Source organism: Hyperoodon ampullatus, assembly GCF_949752795.1.
Source record: "Hyperoodon ampullatus genome assembly, chromosome: 5".
Taxonomy (NCBI): domain Eukaryota; kingdom Metazoa; phylum Chordata; class Mammalia; order Artiodactyla; family Ziphiidae; genus Hyperoodon; species Hyperoodon ampullatus.
Window position 1 is genome coordinate 136204859 of NC_136918.1, and position 20097 is coordinate 136224955.

The following is a 20097-nucleotide window of genomic DNA, read 5'->3' on the forward strand; positions in this document are numbered from 1 at the left end:
TCACGAAGGTGGGGTATATTCCGGTTCGCCTCCTGCACAAAGGGCTGTTGTTTACAGCTTTGAGCACCAGGACATCTGCTCATGACCTCATAGACAGAGGCAATAAGAGACGTCATTTTGCTCATAGGTGTGTGTGTGACAATTTTCCACTCCAGGAGAACTCTGCCTTCTGCTTCCTTGTATTCTTCCGAGCAGACCTGGCACCAGACTTGACACCTGGGGACAGCCAGCCAGTGGGCACACTGAACCCTGGGAACTCTGCCCTCTGACCTCTTCTCTCCGCCCTGGCCACGCCCCCGCCACGCCCCGGGTTGTCCCTGCCGAGATGCAGCCCTTCTTAGCCAGCACCTGCAGCAGTGGTAGCTGCGCCTAGAGCATGCGTGTTATTAGCCAAATTCCGTCATCAAAATGACCTACGGGCCTGGTATTTTAAGTGCGTGGGTGTGGAGAGCAAAAGCCTCTCAAGTGTTTTTCTCAGCAAAGCTGTGGCCAGGCTAGTAGGAAGGTAAGGAAGAGCGAAGGAGGACGGATCGTCTAAATAACCAGCGAAATCGGCTTTTGGGGACTAACTGCAGGGCTGGGAGATGGGGCTGCCGTAGAGAGAGCCGTCGTTCCCATTTGTAGCCTGAGCGGGTCCTTGCCTGGAGAGGCCGGAAGGCTCCTTGCCGCCCTGGATTGGGCCCATGGGGTGAACAGAGGTGCCCCTGGCTGTGCTGCTGAAAGACTGCAGCCCTGGGCGCCCCAGGGGGCAAGCTGCAGGGTCCCAGGTGCCCTGCGTGGGGATTCACAGTGGAGCGAACTAAGGAAAGGGGGTCCCTGAGACCTTCCTTCTCCTGCTCACGGAAACCTCACCCAAACAGCACCATGAGTTCTGGCGGGTGGTGTCCGGGAGGAATGCTATTTAGAAGCACAAACAGCAGGACTGAATAAGAAGGCGGGAAGAAACAGTGAAGGAGAGGAGGGCTGTCTTGACTTAAGCCTGGAAGCAGCAAAAGACAAGAACTTGATTATACAACCCTGCGGAAGTGCCAAGGCACGGGGTGCTAGTTAACAGTGAGGACTGCCTGGGCTCAAACCCCGGCTCTGCCCCTTGCTAGCTGTGTGACCTTGGGCAAGTTACTTAACCTCTCTGGGGGCCTCGTCATCTGTAAAAGAGGGGTGATAACAGTCCTTCCATCTCATAGTGCTGTTATGCAAATTAAATGAAATAATGCATCAGCAAATATCAGTTTAATGATCACTAAAGATGTGACAAACATGATCCCACAAAGACCAGAGCTGCGGGCAATCCTGTGAGGTGCAGCTGGTGGTGAATCGACGTTGAGGTCTGATGGTGGGAGGTGAGGCGAGCCTTAGCGTGCGGTAGGTGGTGCCGATGGAGCCCCTCCAGGCCCATCCTCTCTTCTTTAGGAATTTCAGCAAACGCAGGCAGCAGAATGGGGCCTAAAGACCCATCGGGAAAACTGCACGTTCCACTGGAACTTCCACTTCAACGTCAGTCCTACTCCCACCAGCTGGCGACCTTTGCAAGGCACAATTGCAACTGGCTGATCCATTTTATAAACAAGCCGGATCAAACGCTCCCCTCAGAGCATGTGTGGTCCCCCTCGATGCCAGTGTGTTCTTCCAAATGCCAGCGCAAAATCTTAAGTGCTTTATTTAGTTGGGAGGAAGGTCACGGGGCGAATCTTCCTGGATATTTGCTGCCATAACACACTCTCCAGGGTGAGGCAGTGACAAAGCCCCAGGTCTGTGCTTTCTTAGGTCCCACGTTTACAGGCCCCGGGGCTGGTGGACTCTGGCAGCCGGCTATGGTCTCATAAAGCCACGGCTGGACGCTGCAGTTCCTCAAGGGCCCAGGGCACCACGCCACTTCCTCACCACATCGGGGAAGTGGCGAAACCTCAGGATTGCTGCAAACGGGCACCCTGTTCCCCAAGGGCGAGGGTGGGGAGAGGAGCAGAAGGTGAAAAGGCGAATCGAGATCATCTCACGCCCTTAGAAGCTCGTGCCCCGTCACGTCGCGGCCACGTCTTCCTATGGCGATGGGTGTCTCCCTCCGTTCTCTTGTGATCGCCCCTCCCTAAGTCTGGTTCATGGGTAGCCAAGCCATTTGCGCTGGCTCCTCAGCCATTGGGTTCTGTTTCGGTCACTCTCCTTGGTGAAGGTTTGGACCCATGAGTCACCTTCTCCTTTTCAGGCCAGTTTCGACGGGGTGTGAAACTTGCCCTTTGTCACGCAAGGGCAGGCTGTACACACGGAGGACTGTCTGCTGAGGGGGTCGCAGAGCTTAGGAAACGAAATCACGACAGTTTCCACTCATTTGTGCATCTCTGCGGGGAAACCGGTCACGCTCACACACTTTAAACACCCAAGAGAGGGAGAAAAGGAAAGTCAGAGAGAAAAAAAAAATGCAGCTTTTGAAAACCAACAAAGCCAGGGAAGGCTCAAGTTTTACTCTTTGCAAATTCTGGAAATCCCAAAAGATTCTGCGATGTTGCAGGAAGATTTCTCCTCTTACCATGTAGTTTGTGCCAGGTCTAATTTTAATCACAGATAACTAAGTATTATAATTAACAAACCCTCAGATGCCAGGAGAAATCTGAATCAGGGATATTTTTCACAAAGTACCTTGAATGTATGTTTCTCGCTTTTCCACTGGAACAACCTAACGGCCAAAGTGCGTGTTTTTCTCCTCATCCATTTCCTTACCCAAACACTTACCACTATTTTTGACAGTGGGGCTGTATAATTATTTATTTGGGGATTTCTGAATAGAGGACAGATTCTTCAAGTTGTGCAGAATCTCCCGGTTTCTCTGCATTGAATTGAGGCAACGATGTTGGTGGGTGTCCACTTGGGTGTAAAGTGCCGGTGTTTACAATGTCCTTATCCGATGGCACCTGCAGCCACGCAGGCAAAATGTAGGGGGGAGGCCCCAGCTATCGGTACGAGGATAACTCCCCCAACTTGCCTGAAAGTCAGGTGCTGAAAATACAGAACTAAGCTTTCCATAATAAACAGCATGCGTTGGGGCTTCCCTGGTGGCGCAGTGGTTGAGAGTCCGCCTGCTGATGCAGGGGACATGGGTTCGTGGCCCGGGCCGGGAAGATCCCACATGCCGCGGAGTGGCTGGGCCCGTGAGCCATGGCCGCTGAGGCTGCGCGTCCAGAGCCTGTGCTCCGCAACGGGAGAGGCCACAGCAGTGAGAGGACTGCGTACCGCAAAAACAACAACAACAACAACAACAAACAGCATGCGTTGAGCATGATGGAGCATTTGAAAAACAGCAGTTTTACTTAGAGAAAACCAAAAACATGCCAAGTGTTTTCTCTGGAGTTGTTCTACAAAAATGAGTTGTTTGAGGACAGGGATGGTGTTTTATTAATCTTTGCATTTTCTGTTCTGAGGCAGTAAAAAAAAATGTTTGATAAATGGATCAATGGATTATTCTGTAAACTTTCAGTTTGACAGCTGGTTCTTTCTGAGGTCTGAATTCACTTGGAAGGCTCAGTTCTCCCTTTTGAGGGCATGGATGTGAGCCCAGCTTTACCAAAGGGCTGGATGGGCAAGGCTTTGTCTTCATGAGGAGCATTACCAAACCCCAAAGAAGCATGATGCTCTCACGCTATTTTTGCATTTCCTTTCCCCAGATGTCATGGTCCCTTTCTGATCTTCCTTTTTTCTTCCGGTGTACCAGTGCCTGAGTGTCTCGGGGGAGGAACCAAGTTTTAATCCTTTTAGCCCAAACACCTCCAAGACCCTGAATTCACAGCCTCTTTAGGTCAAGGCCACTCCTGCTGTCCTGTACTTCCATCCTGGAGAACCCTTTGGTTGGCACACCCCAATTCCACAGTTTCCACCCATCGGGCCAAATGCCACACAGGACAGGTGACCAAAGTGACCTCCTGGGGCTGGCCTACTCCTAGCCCTGACCTGCTGGTGCCCATAGACCAGTGCCTCAAACATACAGCCCAAGGCCACATGCCACCACGGCAGAGAGGCCCGGGGGGGTGGGCATTTTGAAGGGAACATAGCGTCAGGGTCCTCAGTGCCTGCTCGCCAGCCTGTTCGCACCCATAGCTCTATTGCAGGAAGCTGGGAGGGCAGGTGGGGATGGAGGCCAAGTAGGAAGAAGAAGCAAGGTCTAGGCAAGGCTGCAGGGTGTGGTAGGCGGGGCCTGGAGGGAGCTGATTTCTAGACATGGTGACATTTACCAGATGGTGGGTCTGCAAACTGGATATACAGTGACCCCTCTGTATCCACGGGTTTGGCATCCATGAATTCAACTAACCTTGCATCCCATCTCTAAGCTCCCAAGCACCCTCCAAAAAGCCCTGTCTGCTCTTCAGTCTGCAATCCCAGCATCTTCGTACCATTTGTATCTGGTGATGTCAATTCCCTGCTTAAAACCTGCTGGGGGAGCAGACCAAATTCCCAATGTGGATGCCAAGGCCCTTACCAGCTCTCTTGGCCAGCTCGGTGTTCCTCCCCAACTCTGTTTTCTCTGCTTGGACACTCTTCCTGATGCCTTCAGCTGGTAGCCCCCTCGTCACCCTGAAACATCTCCACTGAGACGACAAGCTGTCCAGAGAGACCCCTAAGCTTGCAGTGGGTTATGCACCCAGCTGTGCATTTCGCTTCTGTCACTCCTTTCACTATGCTGCTGGCCACTCAGAACAGTGACATCTGCTTAACTGAGGGCCCCTCCCTGGCCCTGGCATGCTGTGGCTTCTCTTTCGCCGGCCTTTGTATCTCCAGTGCTAGCCCAGTGCCTTGCAAGCAGCAGGTACACAATGCACATCTGATGAATGAATGAATGAAAGAAACACCCCCATGAAATGACCTCTGTGGGTGGGGGACAGTTCTAATAAAGTAGCCATGGGCATTATACTTCCCTGATCGAACAGGGTCCGAAGCCTGTGAGCAACTCACGAATGAAAACAGAGAACACAAGGTCCATCACCAGGCTGCTGCCCAGCAAATGCCCAGCATGATTATAGTAGTATTATTCCTTCATTTATTTATGAATATTTATGAAATTCCTGCTGCGTCTCAGGCACTCTAATTTTACAAAGTTCCTCGGAGGATAAAGGAATATAAATTCCTTGCCAACGAGGAGTGGACAATGGAAATAGCAGCGCTCCTGACTTTCTGACTCAGGGAGACACGGGCTACCTCCTGCCTACTCTCTTCCCTCCTCCCTCAGTGACTCTCCCACAGAAGGAAGAACGGTGCGGCGGTGAGTCACAGCTCTTTCTTCCTAAGTTTTTTTTTTTTTTTTTTTTTTTTGCGGTACACGGGCCTCTCACTGTTGTGGCCTCTCCCGTTGCGGAGCACAGGCTCCGGATGCGCAGGCTCAACGGCCATGGCTCACGGGCCCAGCCGCTCCGCGGCATGTGGGATCTTCCCAGACCGGGGCACGAACCCGTGTCCCCTGCATCGGCAGGCGGACTCTCAACCACTGCGCCACCAGGGAAGCCCTCTTCCTAAGTTTTGTTACACACACCGTCTCATTTTAATCATCCTAATAACCTTTTGAGGTACATATGAAGAGCACTGTCATACCTATTGTACAGATGTGGAGACTGAGGCCGGCACGTCTAAGTGAGTCCGGCAAGCACACCACCTTCTCATACTTTGTCACACTACCTTCCAAAGACCCGCAGAATCGTCAGAAATAGATGCGTGTGTTTCTATGTCGTTATCATGAATCAGAGGAATATTATATGGGGCACAATGGCCTTAGTGGACTCCATAGCCCATGGATTTGGGCAGAATGCAAGCTACCTCTCCAAGCAACAGCCAGATTGATCGATTCTCTGTTGACATGTGACCAAAAAAGAAAAAAACATGTGTGGATGTTGGCTTGCAGTTTCTGAAAATGCTGAGATACAACCTTCAAATGGCTTCCAGGGGAACAGCCAGGATGTCCTGAAGCGTGGTCCAAGGCGAGCTGCCGTGGCACCTCTATAAAACTCCCCTCAACCTGGGTGGAGTCAGCAACTACGGTGCAGGAAGAATGTGATGCTGCTGGGTGCCAGCCTGCGGAGCCCGGCAACAGGACAAAGGGATTATTCTGCTTCATTGTGAAAATGCAGTGTTTGTTGTTAAAATACGATTGGGAATTAAAGGGGCATGTATGAATCATAAATATTTGCATGCCGTTAATGTTTGGGCAAAAGAGTTGGAAGGACTAAGTTGGGAGAACTTCTTTTCCCATGAAAAACAGTGCCTCGGATTACAGTACATATTTAATTTCATCTCTTCCACTGCTGATCTGAAATCGCAGTGCCCGCTGCGCGTAAATAACCCTTCCGTGTCCTGAGAGCTGGCTCTATGGGGCCGAGGGATCAGGATAAGGGTTGATGTTCCCTCCCAGAAAAGTCATTCATTTAGACAAACAAAAAAGCAGGTCCCGGTTGTATAGTTTGTTAGGAGCTCACAGAGTTGCCCTCAGCTTCCCTGCAGAGTTAGTCACAGCAACTGATCTTACCACGAAAAGCAGTAACCCCTGAAGTCTGTGTTATTTCAGGTAATCATCACCGTACCCGGCCCCCTTTGGACAAAGGCTGAATCGGGCTCAGACAGGTCAAGTGACTTGCCCACAGACACACAACTCTGAGCCAGTGTTCTCAACCAGTGTTCCTTCCCCCCATCTCTCTCCCAGGGAGGGACATTTGGCAAAGTCTGCAGACACTTCTTGTTGTCACCACCCATGAATGACATGGAAGGAATGCTCCTGGCTACTGGGTAGAGGCCGGGGATGCCACTAACCATCCCAAAATGCAGAGGATGGCTCCCACGACAAAGAATAATCAGCCCTAAACGTTGATGGTGCCCAGGGTGAGACACTGTCCTCCCAGGGAGAATTCAGTAACATCCATGTGCTAACCACTACGCTCTACTGCCTAGAGTAAGCAGAGTCCTGGGGTAGTCACTCATCTGGAGATATTTAATGAGTCCCCGCTCTGTATCAGGCACTGGTCTAGTGACGGGTGATACCATACAGTGCTGTTCTAGTTAAGGACGGGATCTCTTGTGTTTTGAAAATTCTTGGAAGGCCACCTCCTGGGGAGTTCCAGGCCCATCTTCATCCTTTCCCTGGCGCTGGGGTCCCAGCACCGCAGTGCACCCGTGCGCGCCTGCACACCACAGCTGTTCCCAAGCTCCTTCCCCAGCGACCTTCACTTCCCAGAACGTGGGCAGCATGTGGGCTCCGTATAGCCCAGCCCAGACACCGCCCGGGAATTCCCAGGAGGATAGCTAACTCTTACAGGTCTCAAATGATTTGACACACAATGGATCTCCACGCCAAACCTGGGAGCTGGTTGCTTTACTGAGGAAAACTTACAGGAAACAGAAGGGGCAGGAAAGTTCCGAGTGAGGGCCCCCTGCAGAGTAAATGCAAACAAACAACCAACTAGAGAGGGCAGTCACAGCAAAATGTATTCAAGAAACTCCACCTGTAGCAGACACCACTGTGATTCAATGAGAACTCCTAGAGGACTCTTTTTTTCAGACTTTTTTCAAGTCATCTTCCCCTGAATCTTCTTGTATTGTAGAAAATAGGTGATAGCAGAACCAACAGGTAAGAGCACGTGGGAGAAAGCTCCAGAAGAACCCAGCCCTCTGTCTGCCCGTGGTCCCTGCACACCTAACGTGTGGGCAGCAAAGCAGGGCTTCCTAGGGATGGACGGCAAATCAGCCTCTGTCCCGTCCTTACGCCTTCCATGCATTGCCCTTGGGTGTGCAAACTGACTCCTTTTCGGTGTCTGTAAGGTATAGGTCAGTGATGCATACCAGGACCTTGCTTTTAGCCCTTTTTAGTTCAAGTGGACACTGTCCACTCACATCAATTCATGTTCCTGGATTAGTGGATCTGTGGCCCCTGACTGAAGCCTGATGGGGAGGGGAGTGGCAATGAGAAGCCAGCGTGCACTTTCACTGTTTCTGATGGTCCCTGTGGACCTGCACCTGTGTGGTATTCCTGAGGGAGCAGCTGTAAGTGGGGGGAGTCCTCGAGGGAGAGCTTTCCCTGCCGGATGGCCCCCTCCACCTGCAGCCTCTACTTCTGGCTGCCACACATCCTCCAACCCAGGAGATGCCAAGATGGTGCGATCCTATGCACACAGAACTCTAGTATATTTTCATATTTAGAAAAAGACTAATATGCAGTGATGCTCTCTCGTTTTTTTTTTTTTTTTAATTCTGTGTGAACTGAAGTTTTCCATAAGTTTGGTAAAGAGGCAGAAAGTGTTAGGGAAGAGAGGAGACATTTTATGACTTATCATGATCATTCGTGTGAGGCCAGCCCAGGGTTTCTCAGTCTCAGCGTGATTGATGCTTTGCAGGGGTAGGGCTGTCCTATGTGCTGTGGGAGTCATTCTACCCACTAGATGCTAGGAGCACGCCCCACCCCAGGAGTGATAACCAAAAATGTCTGCAGGTATTGCCAAATGTTGGGGCCCACCGAGGGAGACCAAATTGATAGGCAGATTGATAGATAAGATCTACCAACTATGACCTGCCCTGAGGTTTCAAGCAGGACGGGGAAGGCAGAACATCTGGACAGACCCAAGTGCCGTAGGTACTGGAAACATACCACGTAAAGAGGCCAAAGCTGTATTAGGATATGAGTTTAGACTGTTTCTCATTAATTACAGATAGATGGATAGATAGGGATAGATAGATAGATAGATAGTGACTGTACTCCATACAATGGTCAAATAGAACGAAAGGAAAAACATCTAAAAACCCGAAACCAATGCCTGGAGCAAACTGGGGTGTTTCCACGTACAAACAGGCTCATCCCTCCTTGCCTTCTCTGCTGAGATCTGATAAGCACACAGTCCACCAACTGTGCTCAGATGCCTGTATTCCTGTGTACAGCCTTTGTCTGAGCCAAGGAGAGTCTCCTTTGTTTGCATAAGGTGACTCAGTTAAGGCCACACACCACCCGCGAGGGTGCCGGCCAGACCTCCCATTCACCAGACCCAGAAGCATCCTTGGATCCGGAAGCTGGGGGGAGGGTGCAGCTCTGCAGACTGGGCTGCTCCTCCATCCTTAATGACGCTCTTAAATCTCAAGGTAAAAGCAGGGATTCATCTAAGTTGAGAAACAGACAGGAAATTTACTTACATCTTTGAGAAAAACACAGTTTAAGTGGCTCCTACATGACTGTTTCTTCACCAAGGAAACCAGAGGAAACGCATTTTGAATCCAGTGGCGGGATGGCCACCGGGCCTCTTGGAGGAGGTGGTTGGGATCACCTTCTGATTTATGGGTCCTTCAACTACCTGAAACCCTCGTTGGAGGAAGTTCAGTGACATAAAATGGAGTTCCTAAGTGGGATACGCTGCTCGATACAGCCTAATAGAGACTGGAGCGTGCTGGAATCCCAAATCGGCACCAGCAACAGGAATGCCATGGAAAGCTCGGTTCTTAACATGGACCGAAATACATCTCTGTTGAAAGTGGGACTCACCTCAGGACCAATGACGGAGGGTGGGCTTTGCCTGAAGTCCACTAATGAGGGCTTATAAACATAAAATCTTGAATGCCCCAAGAGTGAGCTGATAAAACTGGCACCTTTGAAAGTATGCACAGGCAGCTCATTAAATCCACACTGCTCACTTATTAATTCCTGTTAGTTGCTTTACTGGGGCTTCAGATGAGAAGACCTTGTTGGTATGGATTTAGTCCTCAAAGATAATTTGGTCCAGGAAGTCTTCTCAGTGGTAGTATGGACGGACACACACACACACACACACACACACACACACACACACACACACACCCTTCTGGCTGAAAGTCCACGAAATCCTTCAAAACCACATAACCTCTCCATTTTGACAGTACATGGTTATTCAACATCCCCTTTCTCATCTGAACATGCTTTATAATCACCAACAGAAAGAAAACAATCATCAGACAATATACCACCTCTCTTTTCAACAAGTCATTTTTCTTTAAAAATAATAAAGAAAAAGAAACAGAATATGTTCTTCCATAACCAGTCTTCTCCATTCCCTCTTGCCTCTAGCCAACCAGCACAAAAGAAAATACAAAACTGATTCATTAGAACGAGAGCAGCACTGCAGCCGTTGGCCGGATCACTGTTTATGTCTATAATGCTTGCTGCTGAAACAGGAAGCTCTAAAAATCACTCAACCATTATTTCTCTTGGAGGCACTTTCTGATTGATAGTCTTCTGTCCCCACCAAAAAGGGCTGCCTCAATCCAAAGCCAGCCGGCTGGCAAGGAAGGGGTTTGGGGGAGGGTTGGTGGAGAGAAGTCCAGCTTCTGCGCATCAACTCTTAAATATTGTTCATATAAATAACCTCAATTTAAAAAAGCGGTCCAACACCATCAGCAATGCCTGGTACTTCATTAAATCAGCAAGAAAACCATGAAGAGATCAACTGCAAAGCTGCGTGTTCCAGGCACAAGCCGTTTTCAAGAAAGTTCTCCCCTTTGCCATGACACCAAGCGGGACAGGGACTGCTGGGTGGTGGTTTGGGGGAGGGGTGGGAAGCAACTTGCTTTGAGAAAGTGTTTTTACTCTTTTACGGGCAAGTTGAAACAGAATGAGAAAGCTGATCTCTAGAGATGAATTCTACATCAGATCATGGGCACTAGCTTTCGCCCTGCCATCGAAAGGCATTTATTTGCTAGGGCTGCCAGAGACTGCGTGTATCAGAGGCTGGGTCTTTTCCCATCCATATTTGCCCACACCGAAGTCTGAAAACAGATTTCAGTATATATATAATTTTAAAATGTAGATCAATAGCAACCCAAAAGAGGGGGAAAATGGGAGAGTTGATTTTAACACAACTCTCGTCTTTTCCTTGTATTCTCTCCAGGAGACCTGACTGCCAGCTCATTATCTTCAATGTTATCCATGAAACAACACTGGGATTGTCAGATGAATTTTCCTCCCACTATTATATGAGTCTGTGATAAAACAGAGAATGACTTGGATCCTGTGATAATATTGTGAGTCATTCAGACCATTTCTCAGTAGTGACCACTCCATAAAGACACGTCTCTGCTTAGAATACCGGTACACTCTATCCTTTCTACATGTACCTTTCCTTCAACCACAGTCTATCCCTCATCTGAAAGGCAGCCTCCCCATACTGTTCCCCGAATAACATAAAATACCCTAAGAATGAAAATGCCTTAAGTAACAAACATGACACAAATATGCAATAACCCCGATTGTGACAGCGTAAATATTATGTCTGGGAAGACATCCACAGCAAGAACATAAGGAAGGAATTTCATTTTATAAAAGAGTTGGGAAGGGTACTTGTTTGAAAGTGGGCAAGATTAAAGTTGCCAGGGAGATCAGCATAAACACAAATGTCCACCAAGAAATTAACCCCAGTCCTAACGGATGGGGGAGCACGTGCCCTCTCTGGGCTGGTTGTGGAATTCGAGGTGCAGGTCTGCAGCTGGGGGGCCAGGCAGTCACTAGAGAGGAGGCTGCCCCTTCGATGACAAAACAAGCCCTTCTCCTTTGCAAGGGACCATATGCGTGAACACCTGATGGACTCTCAAAGGTCTCGACCGGCGGTTTGACTGGGATCTGTTTTCCTAATTATACACACCAGGTCCTGGCTATAATAAAAGCAGGTGTAACCAAAACAGCACAGGGTGCAAGAAGAATGTCTAACTCATTTGTTTGTTTATTTCCTCACTTTCCAGTTATCTACAATGTGCAGCACAGCGCTAGGGGGGCCCTCCATAGTCAAGGCAAAGTTCCAGATTCAGAGATTCTTGGCTTGGCGGGTCCATGGATCCCCAGAAGGTCCATAAACAAGCTTCAGCGGCCCTGAAAACTGAAATTGTACAAGAAACTGTGTGTGTAAGTGCACGTGTGCATTTTTTTCCCCCTGGGGAGAAGGCTTCCAAGGATTTTCAAAATTATTCATGACGTTCCCAAAAGATTAAAAACCATAGTCTTAGGAAAGTCAGAAGGAAATTTGCAGTGGATTCTCTTCCCCCATTTACGATGCGGGAGATAATACGGTCTGGTAGATTTCCTCTTTGGTTCTAAAATGAATTAACTAAGGCCATAATCCCTGATTGATCGGTTCCTTTACAACTGATTAAGTACTCCAATAGCGACGGGAGCCCTCACAGATTTCATTGCTGAAGTTTCTTTGACGTCTCTCGGCTGCAGCAATGATACACTTTCTTGTAACTGAAAATATCCGTAGCACCTGCCCCAATGACAGATGTCAGCTGATGTCAGCTGCTGCTAATGATCGTCACCTCTTGATCCTGAACTGTGATTTTCTGGAGGTAAGGGATAGTCCCAGGACGTGTGTTTAAGTGTGAATTGTTCTGAACAAGAACCAGTGTGCTCGGCGTCAGCTCCCCTCTTCTGGGAGCTGCTATCTCTTCTTCCATTGTAAAGGAATGGTTGATCTATATGGAGATACTGAATCAAAGGGAGAAAATTCCCAGGGGGAGATATCCCTGAAGGAGAGATTTAAATGGTCAGGGCCAGAAAGGAGAGAAGGAAAGAAAAGGAAGGAGGAAGGCTCCGACTGCTGAAGCCTTCACCAATACTTTTTAGGGGCCAGTGTTGTCAGCAAGGCTGTAAAAGCCGGATGGGCAGGTTTTCCCAGTTGCAGGCTGAACCCGAGGTTAGGAGCTGTGGTCCTGGACATCAGCCAGCGCCCAGACAGATTGGTTTTGTCGAACAGAGAAAAACCCTTCCATGTTCAACCTCTGGCAATTTCTACGAGGTTTTACAATCCCCAGGGACTGGCAGCTGAGAAAAGAAAAGGGAGTTTCTTTTTCTACCCTTTATTTGGAACTGAGCACCAGGCCCCTTGGAGAATCCATCAGACCAGTGGCTTTTGACAGAATGGGAAATTGGCACTGAAATGTTCAGTGAGCCAACAGCCAGGACCTTCTCGGCCCCTGTGTGGTGTGTTGATGCCAATGTCATATTTTCAGACACATTTTCAAAACCAGAAAACGAAATAGTGGATAGTCTTAAGATTAAAAATGAAATAGTGGATAGTCTTAAGATCACTTAAAAAAATGTTATGAAACTTTTAAAGGCCAAGATTCAGTGAGGCAGATTAAGACTAATTGTTAAAATGAGTGAGAGTCATCTGCTGTCTTCATAATGGGAAGCAAATTGCAAAAAAAAACCCCCAAAAACCTGGCAGGCTTTGATGTTGACACTTACACTTGAAAGAGTAAAATCAAGTTGTATTCTACCACTATGGGGAGAAGTTATGAGACAGAGTCCAACTGGGCCTTTTGATGGCTCATTTTGTCTTGTAGTCTTAACCGAAAAAAAAAGAAATCACTCAAGACTGACAATATACACAGTAACTGTAATTGGGCAAAACGTTCATTTCGGGGCTCCTCTACTTTGGATTGCTTATTGTCATGCGTGGGAAGCAGAGACTGGTCAGAACAGATATTGTCCATATATGGAGCGTTTCAATTAATTTTCTCGTTCCAGGATATCAGAAGACAGCCCAGCCTTGGGTGCAGTTATTTCACTCTGCAAACTCAAGGGCATCCTGGCACGAATCAGGCAGCCAAATGCAAACACTCCACACCTTGGGGAAACAGTTCCTTGTTACCCAAGTAAACACGAGCTTCTCTTAGTCACCCACTTGAAACAGACATGGCCAGTGAGGGGCGAGAAACGCCAGAAAAGAAAGCATGCTGCTTTCAAAATTTCATTCTTTATCATCACCAGCCTCCTGGGCCTTGCCAAAACGCCCCTACTGCACTTCTTATGGGAAAATGCCATGGCCCATTAAAGAGTTTCCAAAACTTTCATAACCAAAACCTGACCCATAGACCCACATAGATGCATATGATGATAATATTACTTCCTCTGGAAATGCAATGAAATGCTACTCAGCTGTGGCTTCCTAAGAACAGAAATCCACAGGAATTGACCTGAGATGGTTACGAGGCTGGAAGGCATGGACCAGGCGGTCGGGCCTTTGTTTTTTATTGGCTTCTCACCCACTCTGCCAGCTACTCATCTGAAGCCTTCAAGATGTTTTCTAAACACACATCTCTGAATCATAATGGGAATTCCATTTACTGAGAGGTGGGGACTTTTAATATAACAAGTGAACCCACAGAATGACTTGTGCCTTTATACCTTATAGCACCATTCATGCTTTCAATAAGTGGATGTAATTTTCTTGGTATTACCCTATTATTAACATAGTGCTATGAACAAATATTTTCAATCACGTTATACGTTTTTTACAATTTTCTCTAGCTTTGATTCTATTTCGAAAATTCCCCAGACAGCTAGGATAGCACAAAAGCAATAGCCAAAAAAAGCAGCATGCCTTTACCCCCATTCCTCTTTGACTAATCAAATTCCCCCCAAACACAGATTTTCTTATATTTTAAAATGCCTTTATAAAGAGTAATGATTACTTTTATGTTTAAATATCCATTGGTTGTACTTTTACTTTTTTTCAATACAAGAGTCATCTACTGTTATTTAGGTTACCACGTCTTTTTTATCATACTCAAAATAACTTTTATTCCTAAGCTTACTCAATACTATATTACAAAAATGAGATTTTCAAAACAAACTATCTTACCTCCTTCAATTAAACTAATACTACTTATTGCTATTTGTAAAATAGGACTAAGGTTCTTACAATACAAAGAAAACACAATATTTGAAAAGAACTGGAAACCGGAGGAGATTACAATATGCCAAGATTCCTCTTTCTGCTCCAATACTTTGATAATGGGCACGGAAAAAGAAAACTACACATAGAACTTCACTGATGCAATAATTCCTCTGCAGAATCCAGTCTTTAATATTATCAGTACCTAAAATACTAATAAGGCATCCAAATTACATATAGGAAGGTCACATTGCCATCAAATTCACCAAGCCAGAATGTTACTATTTCTTCATATTTTACCATAAAAAATGCTTCCTCGAAACACGTTTCAATAATCATCCACTCTATAGCCCTTAAAATTATTAGAAGTGATCATTTGAAACTCTGTCACTTGTCAAAGATAACACATGGACCCTAAGTTAAAGGTTTCCAGTAAAGAGATATCTGAAAATTATCAAAGAGAGAGAACCCCAGGTGTCTAATCTTAGTTTCCATGATGGTAAGTTTTATATTTTTACATTTTAGAAAAGATCTGAGAGGTTTCCTTGAAATTCACAATTCATGTTTTGCCTGCTCCAAATCAGTCTTAAACCAATTTAATAATAGAAAGCAATAACGTAAAGCCAGATTCTGTTAAAAACATTAAATTTTAAATAAAAAGCTGATGTAGCAATAATAACAGGAAGAAATGACTGTATTTCTAGGGAATCCCATCACAGAAACTTTTAGATGTTTTGAAATCTGGGTTTGTTGCTAGGTAAATACTGGGTATTTCAAGTTCAGTTCTGACAGATACATACCTCTTCCACTCCGACCGACAAACCTGAGGTCATTGAATCTCGCGACTTGGTTTTTCATGGCCGCTGTTGCATTTCTCAGTTCGGCTGAGTAGTTTTCATCATTGCCTGCCATCACAGTGACCAGAGTGCCATCTGGAACGTCCCCCAGTGCCACCACCTAAACACCAGACATCAGGCATGTTAGAAACTTTGATGTCATTTGCATAATTATTCTAAAATTGAATGTATATTAAGTGATGCTTTTTAGTTTGCAAAGGAATAACAGTCATAAATTAAGCAAAATAACAGAAAAGTTCTTAATGGGAAGATTTACTTTAAATTCCACTATGCAAAAATATAAATGTTTAAATAATAAAACATTCACCTGGTGAAGCCACATAAGGTCACAGAGCAGAGGTGGAATAAGACTCACTATAGCAAGGACCTTGAAAAGTTATGCTTTCTCACGAATACAATCATCTCTTAATTCTTCATATTTGAGAAACAGAATTCTTGTTTTTTATAAGTTTATAACCTAACCCATCTTTCATTTGTCTAGACCTCCACCGACAGGCCAAATAGGGCGGATTTTGCCTTTTAGGTGTTTAAACTTACTTCTGCTAAAAGTAAATTTGATTGTTACCACTGAATTGCTGACGATTCTTGAATGACTTAAACTCTCCCTTCGCAATTAGTTCATCCTTGTTGTCCCTACTTGCTTCTACTACCTTGATTTTCACTAGCAGTGAATTCTGCTATGCAAGAGAAAAATATCAGAAACATGCCCTTGGCTTAATACTCACTACAAAATCAACAGACCTCAGAGAAGAGGGGTGCTCACTTTGATGTGCTCCTCTGAATTCAGGAGCGGAACTATGTCGCATTTTTATTATCTGTGAGTCCCAGAGATGTGTTAACTTGGGACCTTATAGATGATGGAGGTTTTCTCCAAACCCAGTTGATCTTGAAGAAGAATTCCTTCAATGTAACTGAATGGGAATGGATTTCCATCAGGACTACTAAAGTAAACCAGTAAATACATATTTTTTGACACTTAGGTAAAAAAAAAAAAAAAAAAAAAAAAGCAGCAATTTCAAGGTAAAATGCTTTAAAGAGCATGGCCCGAAGATGCTTCATGCAGTAGTATCCATTTCTTGATCATCATTTGACCCTTCTAGAAACTATTTTCTTGATCACAGCATTTATTCTTAGCTATATTTCCATTGTTTCTGTTTTTTAAGGTAGTTGTCAAATTTCAAATCAAGATAACCCAAGTTCTACTTATTCCTATTACTTGCGATACCCCTTATGGTACTTTCTCAGTCACTAGTGAAATGTGTGCTCATCATTCCAATTATATAATCATTTTGGGGGTTTTAGTTTTGAGCTGTGATAATAAAGCATCCTACAGTGATTATTCCTCCTTCTGTTCTCCACCTCCCCATTTTTACCTAATATTTGCTACATAATTTGGGGGGTTAACACCTATATTTCAGTCCTCTTTTTCTGTCTGTAAATAAGGCTGCCATAGGCTCCCTTGTATGATACAAAAGCCATGTTCCTCTAAATTCCCATCTTTATTGCCTGCTTAGTCATCACCCTTTCTCTGTGTCATCCAGATGACCAGCTATTGTTTTTATTCCCGAGGATGCTTTGGCTCTTGGATTCTAAGGAGTACGATGGGGAAAATGAACCAACTCACTATAAGGGGTGGACGTACTTCCAACCCCAGGACTACACCAGGAGAATCAATTCTCACAGCAATAGGTAGGCATGTTCTTCATCTATTTTATCCAACTTGCACTCTTATCTTTCTTTTCATCCAAATGGACATGTTTTCTATAAAGGAAATTTAAAAACACAGCTATTTCTTCCTCAAGCACCCTCTAATTAGGTATTTAGAGCCCATTATAAGTATGTGAGTTGCGTTTAATTAAGAGCAATAATATGACAATTCCCTTTTGTTTCAAAAACATTACTGAAATAAATCTCCTTGATCAGTTATTTAGTTACTGTTACCGTTTTTTTCTATTCCCATAAAATATACTTACTTTATTCTGTTTTTCTCAGTCTCTTAAAAATCCCCCCTCCTTTTTTTCCCCACTGTTTTCACTTCCCTCTGTAAAATTAGCTCACAATGTTGAAATGTCCTCCTTGAAAACATATTTTTACTTCCTTATCCCCATCTCCCTGTGATGACCTGGCATCTCTATTTTAATTCCACATTCAGTAAGTATACAGGGACCAGATCAACCACATGGTTTTCCAACTGAATAAGTCATTGTTGGTTAAATAGGTTAAAATAAATAAATCTTGTTTTATAACTACCAAATGTTTTCTAAATACCAAATGTTTTCTAAATCACCTTCATCCTACTGGCCCCTCTCACAGTGCTCCATGCCTGTGCCTCACTCATCTTTCCAAAACTATCCTCATCAGTAATATGGCACATTCATGAGGCCAACACCAAACAGAAACAAATAGAGAGTAAAAGAATCATGGTGGCTAAACAAGAAAATGCTGTTGATGTTGGAATTTAAGACTAAACAAATCAGGAGTTTAACTCCTTCTTTTCCCTTTTTTTAAATTGTAGCAGGAGTCAAAGATATTTCGGGGCTCAAAGATCATTTACTTGGCCTTTTATTGATTTTTCATGGTGGAGGGAAGGGAAAGAATATTAAATCCAGGAAAATTACATTAATAAAGTATATCATCTAATTCTTAGCAAGCATTCTTAGACTAGGAAAAAAGAACTTAAATTTAAAACTAACGTGTCTATTAATTTGATACAGATTTGATCATTGATAGGCAATATGCAGAGATTTTTGGAAAAAATCTAACTTCAAACAGAGAAAAAGAAGCAACTGGAATGAAAAGCTATAAACAATAGGTAAGGAAACACAAACATTTACATTTTAACGCAGACCAAACAGACAAGAAGGGACTTGCTGGCCAAAGGATATCTCTTTTTTTTTTTTTTTTTTTTTTTTACTTCTCTGTTTTTAAAGTATCAGGAAGTTGGGCAAAATATCAAGCCTCCTCTATGTTACAGAACCTTCCCACACTGCTCTTGGTCGGCCTGTTCACAGTTCAAACTGGCATTTTAAACCAACTCTAATTAGATTGAAATTACAGTCACAATTCATTTATTTCAAATCCCTTAATTTTCCAGTGTTATAAAGAAAGCTGTAGGGTGGAAGTTAACATTCAGCTGAGATGATATTTAATGCAGAGCTAGGGGACCACGATCTTGCTGACACAAATGTTACTTATTTCTTTCCTATGAAAAGAATATTACTATCAGCGCCCAAGGCCTCTGAACTTGCTGAAGGCGTGTTTATGCCTTTGGACTCTGGTGTACCAGGGCCTAAATAAACTTTAATATTATAGTCTTACAAAATATATCCTAAGTCATCCAAACAGCTTTTTTGGCTGCTTCTGTAAATAACGGGTAACAGTAGCAAATTTAAGATTTTCTCGGTAGTAAAATAATGGATCTCTCCTAGGCTGAAAAATAAAGGTGTTTCGTGGGAGAAGGGGGAGCACTTTGGGGTCCAGGATAAGCCAGTAGGACGACTGTAATCTATTTTAAGGAAAATTCATAACTTGAAATCTCCCTTTAGTTTCAAAGATTAAAGCTGAGGATTTACACGTATTCAGAAGACTCCTAAAGAATCACTTCAATGCTCTTTTCATCAATATCATCAGACTTTATCACTGTTTTTCATTTTCTCCTCCTTAATACAGGGAATGTAATAATTCTTTACTGATTAACTTCTTAAAGAGATTGTCTGAGGCTTATATAAGATCCAAATTTTAAAGTAATAATTTCTATAGAAACTGCTTGGGAGGTAGGTGGTGGAGGATGAGTACAGACTGGATTCAGGGACACATAGTGAATCAAGCCGGTCAAGTTTAGTTCGCTTTATCGCTGATCTTTGCGCCTGTTACCTCCCTGGAAATTTTGCCTGCTCCTTCCGTTAGGCAAAGAGCAGGTCTCCTTCCGAAAGAGGCCCCTCTTTATGGGGACGGGAGTGGTGACAGATTATTCGTGGAGTGGTCTGATTCCTGTGCTGTCCTTCCCTTTTCCCCAAATGTTCTCAAGACCCACTTGAACTTTTTTCATATCTATACCTTGATCTTTAACCTAGAAACTATCACTCAGTAAAACAGAATTTTTTTTAAAGTGAATTGTCAAAAGTCATTTTAAAACGGAAACTTCTATGGTTATTAAGATTTCCGCTAAAAGGAATTCCCTGATGGCTCATGAAAACAATTTATATGATTTTTTTTTTCATTCTTTTAGAAGAAAATAAATACTTTCATGTGGTGGCTTGAGAAACGACATCACTTTAACTCCTGAAGATTCTCGCTTAATCACTTAGTGCTTGGGGTGTGGGTTCCCTAGTAGAGGAGGAGAGATACAGAGGAGACTTGATTTACCCCAAAGGAAGCCACAGATCCCTGAGAACCCACACCCTTGGCGTGTCCAGAGCACCTGGTCTTAAAGGACCCTTTGGTTGATTATCAGCTTGTCTCCTCCCCTCTGTACTTATCTGAAAGTGACCCCAGGGCCCATCCCTGTCAGGTCCTCTGGAACTGAGGGAGAGCTGAGGAGGTCTGCCTGCTGAGTCTGTTTATGTAAAGGGATTAGAGTGATTTCAAATGGAAAT

At 44.8% G+C, this 20097-nt stretch overlaps 1 protein-coding gene across 3 annotated transcripts in view; it reads right to left on the reverse strand.

Annotated features, from left to right (window-relative positions):
- The window catches only part of RUNX1 (RUNX family transcription factor 1), a gene marked incomplete at its 5' end in the record, with an annotated part of 243389 nt that overhangs the window by 67271 nt on the left and 156021 nt on the right, over positions 1-20097 (reverse strand). For all 3 annotated transcript variants that reach the window (XM_079704989.1, XM_079704988.1, XM_079704987.1), the window contains one exon: positions 15446-15602. In XM_079704989.1, coding sequence (XP_079561115.1) covers positions 15446-15602 — 157 coding nt within the window. The remainder of the gene's footprint in view (positions 1-15445; positions 15603-20097) is intronic.